The sequence below is a fragment of the Sinocyclocheilus rhinocerous genome, unplaced genomic scaffold (genome assembly GCF_001515625.1).
Source record: "Sinocyclocheilus rhinocerous isolate Xijiao unplaced genomic scaffold, SAMN03320098_v1.1 scaffold1561, whole genome shotgun sequence".
Lineage (NCBI taxonomy): Eukaryota > Metazoa > Chordata > Actinopteri > Cypriniformes > Cyprinidae > Sinocyclocheilus > Sinocyclocheilus rhinocerous.
The window spans coordinates 171,042-182,617 of NW_015652263.1; the positions used below are offsets into that span (position 1 = coordinate 171,042).

An 11,576-nucleotide genomic window follows, 5' to 3' on the forward strand; every position below is an offset into this window, starting at 1 on the left:
TTTTTTTATTGGTCTTATGGAGTATTCTAATTTGTTGAGATAGTGAGTTGGTGGGTTTTTGTTAAATGTGAGCCAAAATCATCACAATTAAAAGAACCTAAGACTTAAACTACTTCAGTCTGTGTGCATTGAATTTATTTGATACACGAGTTTCACAATTTGAGTTGAATTACTGAAATAAATGAACTTTTCCACGACATTCTAATTTATTGAGATGCACCTGTATAGACATTTGACAAACTACTTTTCATGCTAGGTTAATTTCATATTAGATACCATTTAAAACTTCAGGGTCAGTAAGATTTTTTTTTTAAGAAATCTCTTATGCGTACTAAGGCTGCATTTATTTGAATAAAAATACAATAAAATCAGTAATATTATGAAATTTTATTACAATTTTAAACATCTGTTTTCTATTTGAATATATTTTGAAATGTTATTTATTTCTGTGATGGCAAAGCTAAATTTTCAGGAGCCATTTCTCCAATCTTCAATATCACATGATCCTTCAGAAACCATTCGAATATGAAGATTTGCTGCTCTAGAAACATTTATCATTATGGTCAATGCTGAAAACAGTTATGCTGCTTAATATTTGTGATAAATAGAAAGTTTTAAAGTTTTTTTGACATAAAAGTCTTTACTGCCACTTTTGATTTGTCAAATTTGGTTTTAAATTTAAAAAAATCTTACTTTTAAGATTAGTATAGGATCAAACATATAGTTGATCAGTAGTATAGTTTATCAAATATCTAAAAGTAAACACCTCAAAAACATGGGATCAGCCTCTAATGCTGATAAAAAATAAGTAACAGAACCCCACATTTATAGAACGTATTTATATCTAAGAAAACGTTTTCGTTAATACTCTGTGACTGCTCAGACTGAAAAGGATCTGACATCCCAGCCCAGTGTTATCATCTACAGGTAGGTGACAGGGAGAAAATCTTCTCCTGTTCTGTGTCTGCAGGTACATGTCTGCTCAGACTGAGCGATTAATTCAGAGCGCAGATTTAACAGTGGGAATGTCCCTGGCAGGGTTTCCATGGCAGTGCCAATGCCACGTTTCAAGCTGAGGATCAGAGAAACAATTTGCAGAGGGGCTCAAGCTAATACCTGTTGAGCCCTACACCAACATGCTTGAATGGAATCGTGCTGCGCCTTTTTGCAATCTCCAAAAAAAGTCAAGAGGACCAGAGGACAAAAGCTTCAAGATGGAGGAAGATCGTTGTGATTAACCGTTAACCAATGTGCTGTCAATGTCACAGAACCAGGAGTCTGTACAGGTCCCAATTTATTGGAAAAGATGAGATGGAGGTGAATGCAGGAGCTTCCTGGACAGGCTCGTTACTGTGAGATAGCTGGCCAGGTGGTTCGCAATGGCACCCTGAGAACGGCTGCCACTACAAAGTGGCATAGGCTAGCACCGAAGGGTGTGGAAATGGTGAGACAGATATTTAGCTCAGCAAGCGGGCCAATCACCAGCTGTTAACCCCTTGAGCTCACAACCAGATATGAACAGGGAGATGGTGGTGGTCTTTAGCAGAATCCCTACTGGGTCTGTCTTTTAAAGAGTGTAAAAAGTATAAGGGCCTTTCTGGGAGAACCAAAGAATGCACTGACATGCAGTTCACCCAAAAATGAAAATCTGCTGAAAATTTACTGACCCTTAGGCAATCCAAGATACAGATGAGTTGTTTTTTCATTAGAACAGATTTGGAGAAACTTTGCATCACTTGCTCACCAATGGATCCTCTGCAGTGAATGGGTGCCGTCAGAATGAGACTTCAAATATCTGATTAAAAATCACAGTAATCCACATGACTCGAGTACATCAGTTAAGTCTTGTGAAACGATAATTGTATAAACAAATTCATCAAGATTTTTTTAACCTCAAACCGTTGCCTAGTCCTCTATCCATAATATTGCTTTCTCCAGTGAATAAGTTGCCCCATCTTATTTAGGAGAGAAATATGCACAGATCAAGCACCATTTACAAGTGACAGTCCAAAATAGTTAAGTTTTAAAGTTTTTTTGACATAAAAGTCTTTACTGCCAGTCTTTAAATTAAAAAAAATCTTACTTTTAAGATTAGTATAGGATCAAACATATAGTTGATCAGTAGTATAGTTTATCAAATATCTAAAAGTAAACACCTCAAAAACATGGGATCAGCCTCTAATGCTGATAAAAAATAAGTAACAGAACCCCACATTTATAGAACGTATTTATATCTAAGAAAACGTTTTCGTTAATACTCTGTGACTGCTCAGACTGAAAAGGATCTGACATCCCAGCCCAGTGTTATCATCTACAGGTAGGTGACAGGGAGAAAATCTTCTCCTGTTCTGTGTCTGCAGGTACATGTCTGCTCAGACTGAGCGATTAATTCAGAGCGCAGATTTAACAGTGGGAATGTCCCTGGCAGGGTTTCCATGGCAGTGCCAATGCCACGTTTCAAGCTGAGGATCAGAGAAACAATTTGCAGAGGGGCTCAAGCTAATACCTGTTGAGCCCTACACCAACATGCTTGAATGGAATCGTGCTGCGCCTTTTTGCAATCTCCAAAAAAAGTCAAGAGGGCCAGAGGACAAAAGCTTCAAGATGGAGGAAGATCGTTGTGATTAACCGTTAACCAATGTGCTGTCAATGTCACAGAACCAGGAGTCTGTACAGGTCCCAATTTATTGGAAAAGATGAGATGGAGGTGAATGCAGGAGCTTCCTGGACAGGCTCGTTACTGTGAGATAGCTGGCCAGGTGGTTCGCAATGGCACCCTGAGAACGGCTGCCACTACAAAGTGGCATAGGCTAGCACCGAAGGGTGTGGAAATGGTGAGACAGATGTTTAGCTCAGCAAGCGGGCCAATCACCAGCTGTTAACCCCTTGAGCTCACAACCAGATATGAACAGGGAGATGGTGGTGGTCTTTAGCAGAATCCCTACTGGGTCTGTCTTTTAAAGAGTGTAAAAAGTATAAGGGCCTTTCTGGGAGAACCAAAGAATGCACTGACATGCAGTTCACCCAAAAATGAAAATCTGCTGAAAATTTACTGACCCTTAGGCAATCCAAGATACAGATGAGTTGTTTTTTCATTAGAACAGATTTGGAGAAACTTTGCATCACTTGCTCACCAATGGATCCTCTGCAGTGAATGGGTGCCGTCAGAATGAGACTTCAAATATCTGATTAAAAATCACAGTAATCCACATGACTCGAGTACATCAGTTAAGTCTTGTGAAACGATAATTGTATAAACAAATTCATCAAGATTTTTTTAACCTCAAACCGTTGCCTAGTCCTCTATCCATAATATTGCTTTCTCCAGTGAATAAGTTGCCCCATCTTATTTAGGAGAGAAATATGCACAGATCAAGCACCATTTACAAGTGACAGTCCAAAATAGTTTTAAACAAATATGTCGGTGGACAACAGGGGACAGACTTTTTTTCATAGTCTGGCCATGGAGATTTGATGTTGCCAAAATATTGACTGTTTTCGAAATGGTTTCCCAAACACTTACACTGTTTACCACTGGCTGTCCAAACAGACAGCCCCGCCCACAGCTGATGCCATTGGTTGAGTCAGTGTTGCTGAGTCAAGGTGGTTGGGATGCTGAAACAAGGGAAAAAAATAAACCTAGGAATGGCTTATAGTTTTTTTTTTTTTAATACAAAATTGCACACCTTTAAAATTCAAAACTCTGTTAATATATTACACCTATTAAATTGTTAGAATACTGTAAAAAGAAACCATTACATCATTTGAAAACATTAGTTAACATTTGCATGAATTTATTTTATAATGACAAATGTAATATTGTTTTGTATTAAGAAATTAAAGAGTTTTTGCTGTAAATATTCATGTTATTCATCCGCGCTGGCACATTCTTTTGTGATAATAATTAGATTTTGAATGTTTTGTTTCACACAGCGGGTACCAGTTCGCTGGCCTTGAATATGGGTCCGAGTGTTACTGTGGAAACCGCATCACAAGTGCTCGGATGAAAGAGGAGGGGTGTAACTTGGACTGCAAAGGCCAGAAGGGCGCCATCTGTGGAGGTGTGTCCCGTCTGTCCATTTACAAGGTGGAGGAGGTTCATCCTGGCCAGCGGAGATGTGAGTGCTTGAAATAAGTTTACCTTTTTGCAGGGCAGAACTTCTCACCCATTCATGCATGGCATTAGTAATGCATTGGGAAGCATACAAAACAGCATTCTGAAAGAGAATAAATATTAGTCATATAAACATGCAAAAATGCAAATGCAAGTCTTAAAAACTAATATACTGCTTTCTGGCACAGATAAGCTGTAACTCACCTCTGCGGTTAACATGCACAAAAACGCAGCTTAACTAGTAGAGCACAATGCTGACAATGAAGGTCAAGAAATAAAAAAAGGTTAAAAAAGTGTGGAACCTAATTTCTTTGGATGAAAGCGACTGTCAAATGAATAAATGTAAATAAGAACACACATATCAGGAATTGTTTTGCCTCTTAAAAAGGAAAATTATTGGGACATCTAAATGCTGAATAAAAATCCTGGTTTCTGTAAGTTTCTAGCAATAAAATAAAGCAATAAAATGTTAAAATAATTCTTCATGAATAAAAGAAAAACTTTTAAATAATGCTTTGGATAAAAGCATCTACCAAATGAATAAAAGTGAATATGAATGCATTATCTGCACTTTTTTTTCAGCCCTGTTACAAAATTTGGGACATATATAGTTTACCATCTTGATTTCTGTGACTTTGTAATTTTCTAGAAATAAAATAAACTAAAATAATCAAGTAAAAAAACAATAATAAATTATATTAGTAATATAAAGTAATAAAATAAAATAAAATAAAATCCTGGTTTCTGTATTTTTCTAGCTATAAAATAATAATTAATGAATGAATAAAAAGTGTTTATAATGCTTTTTTATAAAAAAGCATCTACCAGATGAATGAATGTAAATATGAAAGCATTATATGCAGTTTTTGCAGCTCTATTACAAAATGTGGGATATATCTAAATACAGTTCAAAATCTTGATTTCTGGGACTTTGCAATTAAAAACAAAACAAAACAAATAAAATAAAAATTAAATTAAAATAAAACTAGATTAAAAAAATCTTCATGAATGAAAAAAAAAAATGTTTGTAATACTTTTATACTGGATTATATATGCATAACCTTTATATAATTTTAGATACATACTTTTTTAAATTATTGACTACAAATCTAAGAGCAGTCTACAGCCTATAATACATAGCTTATTTTTGTGCAAAAATATTCTGTGCATAACATTCTGCAAGAATCGCTTTTCCACACATGTGTCGGTGACCGTGGTCTGACTTGTTTTGTTATAGTTGAACAGTCTACCGCCGGTCTTAGTAAGAAGTTCAGAGGCTCACCCGAGGCCTGTGGTGCTCCTCTGCACTCTGTTTTAATAGTGCTTTGTTTGATGTTTTCATGCAGCTGTGTCTCATTTATGGCCCTCACAAAGAATCATGTGATTGCTTCAAAAGCAAACGGCGGTCTGCAGGGCCTCTTCATTTATTTGGAGAGGCAAACAAAAGCCCCGGGGTTTCGGTTACAGAGTGCTTGTTTACCCTGTAGAGGTGACAAAGTGTCATGAAGGCCCTGAGCACACTCGCTAATGCAGATACAAACGCCTTAAATCACAGTATCCACTCACATCCGGTGTTTGTCCATGAGGTGAATCTGTTTCTGGGCTTGTTCGCTGTAGGCTCAGTTATGTCGAGTCAATTCTAGTTGGATATTAGCTGTGGAAACCTTTATATATAAAATACACATTTATTATAGTTATATAATGATGCAGGAATGTATTGTTTGATTTAGGCAGGGTTCTTCTAGTTAACTAAAACTGTAACTAAAACCATAAAAAAATGTAAAATCAAATAAATGTTAACTGAAACAAAACTTGATGTACTAAAATTAAAACTGAAATAAAAATGAATAAAAATATAGACGTAAAACTTTAACTGGAATGAAAATGGGAAAATATAAAGATACAATTTCAAAATGCTTTCCTTCTGAACTTTCTATTCATTCATCAGAGAATCCTGAAAAAAAAAGTATCACGATTTCCACAAAAATATTAAGCAGCACATCTGTTTTCAACATTGATCATAAGAAATGTTCCTTGAGCAGAAAATTCGAATGATTTCTGAATGGCAGCTGAAAATTCAGCTTTGCCATCACAGGAATGAATTGCATTTTAAAAATATATTCAAATAGAAAACATTTATTTTTAAATTGTAATAATATTTCACAGTATTACTGTTTTCTGATCAAATAAATGAAGCCTTGGTGAGTGTGAAAGACTTATTTTAAAAACATCCAAAAATCTTTTGAATGGTAGTGTACAGTATATCAACTAAACATATTATTATTAATATTAACATGTTGTGTACATCTGCTATCATGGGAAGCTCAAAATCAAAATGTCAGTTTAAAGCATAGCGATGAGTTTCGTCAAATTCATTCCTTTCCTTACATTCAAAAGCACCTGCTAAAAGAAACATGCAGCTGTGCCTGAGAAGGGTTTGGAAAAAGCTGAAGCAACTCGAAAAAAATGATAAAATTATTCATATTAGCGCAGTTTCCTATTTCTGTGAAATGTGGCTTCTTTGCAGTTCACTCATTACCCATACAGCCTGATTCCTTGAAATGTTTGATATTTCTTTGAAGGTCTATGAGTTTTTTTTCTTCTTCTACTTAATTACACATTCACTGCAGTATTCCAAACCTTAGAGCAATGAACTGAGTGTTGGCACAAAATCTTGTTCCTACACTATTTTTCACCATTCTCCTCTGCCTTCAGACAGGAACGTGCGCTACCGGGGCTGCTTCAAAAAACCTGACAACTCAACAGCAGCTTCCCTGGCTCATGTCATCCAGCCCAACCTCACCTCCCAGTGGTGCATCCAGAACTGCATGGATCAGGTCTGACTTTCCTGACTGCATCAACACTAGATTCATGTGGATCAAAGATACATTTTTAGTCTTCAATATTACATGATCCTTCAGAAATCATTCTAATATGCTGATTTGGTGCTCAAGAAATATGCCTTATTATTATAAATATTGAAAACAGATTTGATGCTTAGTATTTTTGTATTTTATAAATAAATATATACAGTACATATTTATCAAACAATCCTGAAAAATGTAATATGAAGTACAAAACAGCATCTATTCAAAATACAAATCTTTTTGTAACATTATAAATGTCTTTACTGTCCTTTTTGATCAATAAATGCATCCTTGCTGAATATAAGTATTAATTTCTCTTTCCAAAAAAATGTGAAAAAACTTTTAAACAGTAGTATATGTATTGTAATTGAAGGAACAGTTACCCCGTTTAATCTTAATACATATAAACAGTCATAATTTATTGAAACCAAATTTATCAAATGTTTTCTCTCTCAAATACCACCTGCCATCAACTAGCATGGTTTTATGCTAATTGTTTTATCAAGCCATCATTCCCCCGACTTCCTGTTGCAATAGGAGATATGTTAACACAAGAAAGAAAACTGTTAATTTTTGTTAAAAATAAACTTCAGCCATTCTCACCTAACACTGGGATGCTCCGAAAGGCTATGCAGAGCTGTAGGTGCTACACACAACCAAAAATCAATCAGTCAATCAATCAATAAAAAAACACAGCACTTTTACAAAAAAAACTAAAAACTGTTTATGTAGTTCTTAAAATAAATGTATTTCTATATTTTTATTAGATAACCCTTTGAGGAATTATTTTATGTGATTTTTTAAATAAACAGATGCAATATAACTACCTGGCTGAAAATAACAGGTTGTTATATGTTATCTTACCTTCTATAAGTGGCAAATAAATATTGAAAATGTCTTATTGTCCAGATTCCAGATGCACAGAGAAGAAGTTTCTACCTGAGAAGTCCAGCTCACTGGTGGCTCTGTCCAGTTTTCCTGGTGCGGGGAACACCTGGGTGAGGCACCTGATCGAGCTCGCCACAGGCTATTACACAGGCAGTTACTACTTTGATGGCACCCTCTACAATAGAGGTAACAGTAGCACCACTCTACCAGTGATCATAAATCTTACCATTTTAAACGCTTGCTTGTCTTTGACGGACACAAATCAAACCACTCTGAAAAATATTATTGCACAGACATTGGATGGAATGAATTTATCATCATTGCTATCTTTTTGCACATAAACAGGCTGATGTCTCTAATGGAAAGTGGGAATTTAACCAAAGTTTAATCTACCACCACAACATCATGGGATTATATATACATACTGTATATATAACTGTTTTTAAGAAGTTTGGACTGATTTAAACAGTAACTCCAGAGTTTGTGAGTTTTGGAATGATTTATTAAAAACAGCAGAGCCTCTTTTTTTTTTTTTTTTGAAGTTTCTCGACATTTTTCTTCTTTTTCTTCAGCTCCTACCATGCAGCTTTTGAGATCGCTTGATAATGTGCATTTGGGCACAGCTGACCTTCTCTTTTCTTTCAAATGCCAAAATTTATTGAGGATTTTTTTTTCTATCATTAAAGAACTTGACCTGCCTTGAAAGTCAGAGTGCCTTTTCAAATCCATCACAGAACCTGACACATTTGCCTGAGGGGGGCCGTGGAGCCCATGCCTGGACTAACACCATTTCTGATGCAGTTTTTGGAACGTATGTGTTTGGATTCAGAGGCGGCACTGGGCGGTCGCCACATGCAGTTGGCTGTATATTCTAATCCTTTTCTCCTCCCAACTGTGCAGGCTTCAAGGGTGAGAAAGATTACTGGAAGAGTGGAAGAACCATCTGTGTGAAGACACATGAGAGCGGCCAGCGGGATATAGAGATGTATGACTCAGCAATACTGTTGATAAGAAACCCCTACCGCTCACTCATGGCTGAGTTCAACCGCAAGTGCGCCGGACATCTTGGTTATGCTTCTGATCAGCACTGGAAAAGCAAAGGTATTATGAGTACAGTATAAGTTAAGCTCTTCTATGACACTTTATGTTAGTGTTATTTTAGTATTCTTTTATATACTCTTATAGATTTTATTAAAATTATTCATTTTAATTTAATAACTTTTTTTAATTTTGTTATTTTAGTAAATCTGTTAAATTTATAAAAAATATATATATTTTTATATATTACTATTTAGGTTTAATTAAATTTTTTCAGTTTTAGTTTTAGTTCATTTTTAGTTAGTATTTATTTCCAGTTAATTAACATTTAAAAGCTTGTCCAATTGATTTTGTAATCTCAGAGAAATTGCTTTCACTACCATAATGGTTATAGCACAATATTAGAATTTTTTGTTTTTTTTGTTTTACTTCATCAGTGTCTGTCAGTATTGCAAATATATACATACAGTTGAAGTCAAAAGTTTACATACACCTTGCAGAATCTGCTAAATGTTAAATTATTTTACCAAAATAAGAGGGATCATACAAAATGCATGTTATTGTTTATTTAGGACTGACCTGAATAAGATATTTCACATAAAAGATGTTTACATATAGTCTACAAGAGAAAATATTAGTTGAATTTATAAAAATGACCCCGTTCAAAAGTTGATTCTTAATATTGTGTTGTTACCTGAATGATCCACAGCGGTGTTTTTTTGTTTAGTGATAGTTGTTCATGAGTCCCTTGTTTGTTCTGAACAGTTAAACCGCCTGCTGTTCTTCAGAAAAATCCTTCAGGTCCCACAAATTCTTTGTTTTTCTAGCATTTTTGTGTATTTTAACCCTTTCCAACAATGACTGTATGATTTTGAGATCCATCTTTTCACACTGAGGACAACTGAGGGACTCATTTGCAGCTATTACAGAAGGTTCAAACGCTCACTGATGCTCCAGAAGGAAAAACCATGCATTAAGAGCCGGAAAACTTTTGAACAGAATGTAAATTTTTCTTAATTTGCCTAAATATCATATTTTTTTCATTTAGTACTGCCCTTCAGAGGTTACTTACATGTTTCCCAGAGGACAAAAAAAAAAAGTTACATTTACCCTGATCTTCCTGATCTGAAGTCCTCCCCCCGGGCTCTTAATGCATCGTTTTTCCTAAAATACTTTTATATTTCTCCTCCCTCTAGAGTGGCCCGAATTTGTGGGTAGTTATGCCTCCTGGTGGGCTTCTCACATTTTGGACTGGCTGCGTTATGGAAAGAAACTTCTGGTGGTGCACTATGAGGAGTTGCAGGAGTCACTGGTGCCCACATTACGATCCATCACTTCCTTCCTCAATACCAGTGTCAGTGAAGAGCGGCTCCTCTGTGCTGAGTGCAACAAGGATGGCCACTTCAAGCGCTCAGGTGTGCGACGGCCCACCTTTGACCCCTTCACCCCAGATATGAAACGGCTGATTGATGGATACATCAGCACTGTGGACCAGGCCCTCAGAGCCAGCAACTATTCTGGCTTGCCAAAGGAGTATCTCCCAAGATGATAAGTCCAGAACTAGAGTACAGGACTGTCTGTCTCGCTCAAGCTCCAGTGCTACAAACTATGATGCCCGGGAGATATTTTGATACGTTATTTCCTCACATATTGAGGTCATAAATAATGCCATATGATGCTGGTGTGCTTTGAGATCGACATGTTTTAACGGCGGTATGCGGATCAGTCTGTAAAAGGAAGCAAAGTTGAACTTGGTGAGAAATTAGGTTTGACAATTGCAGACTTGAACTTGAGACTCAAAAACAGCTCTAGTCAGAGGCAAGTTAAGTTCTCCCTCCTCCTTTGGGAGGAAACTTGAGTGCTTAATTACATACTTCAACTACAAGTCAACAAGAGGCCTAATAAACAACAGATGTAATTGCTTATGTACTAATCCGACATGTACCGTAGATGATAATGACATGTCTACCACAATGACAACATCATTTTATGACTACATAGTAACTTTTTTTACTTTGTAGGGACAATTTAGACCATTTACAAAGCTGATATCATAAATGCTAGGATAAATGTAACCTATTAGTGGTCTATAACCACAGACACTGTAAAAATGATTTTAGTATTTTTGTCTTTTTTGGTAAAACATCAACATTCTTAAAACAAGGTACATTTACTTTGACAAGCAAACTGACGTAAATATAAAGACTTGTTATATGAAAAAAAGTATCAAAATTAAAACAAAACAAGAACAAATGGGGTAACCTTCTAATTTTTCTTACCCTATTTATCTATTGGCAGATATTTTTTCTTGTTTCAAGTATCAACTCGCTTAATTTTGATTTTTTTTTTCTCCAGAAAACAAGACAATACAAAAACAAGACATATAAGTAATTTTGCTTCTCAAGTAAATTTATCTTGATTTAACAATTAAAAACATAGTTTTTTTGTAGTGTATTGAGGATAAGGTTGAGGACAATGTTATTATTCGAGAATCAAGTATTGAAAAAGTCATATTTATAGACCACAAAACTAAATATTAAGTTCAACATATCTATGATATAACGGCCCTGATAGAAACGGAATGTAATACTACGTTGAGGAGTAGTAGAATAACAAACACATTTTCTTTTAAACCTTTAAGATCAAGAGAATATGACATGGCAAACAGA

General features: G+C 35.5%; 1 protein-coding gene across 1 annotated transcript in view; it reads left to right on the forward strand.

The window, feature by feature from the left end:
• Positions 1–10,971, forward strand: part of LOC107714157 (WSC domain-containing protein 1-like) — a 27,637-nt gene extending 16,666 nt beyond the window's left edge. Inside the window, exons 4-9 of the mRNA XM_016519906.1 lie at positions 3,934–4,118; positions 6,830–6,951; positions 7,575–7,620; positions 7,891–8,055; positions 8,770–8,970; positions 10,104–10,971. Of these exons, the coding sequence (XP_016375392.1) occupies positions 3,934–4,118; positions 6,830–6,951; positions 7,575–7,620; positions 7,891–8,055; positions 8,770–8,970; positions 10,104–10,456 (1,072 nt within the window). The 3' untranslated portion in view covers positions 10,457–10,971. The remainder of the gene's footprint in view (positions 1–3,933; positions 4,119–6,829; positions 6,952–7,574; positions 7,621–7,890; positions 8,056–8,769; positions 8,971–10,103) is intronic.
• Positions 10,972–11,576: the final 605 nt, after the last annotated feature.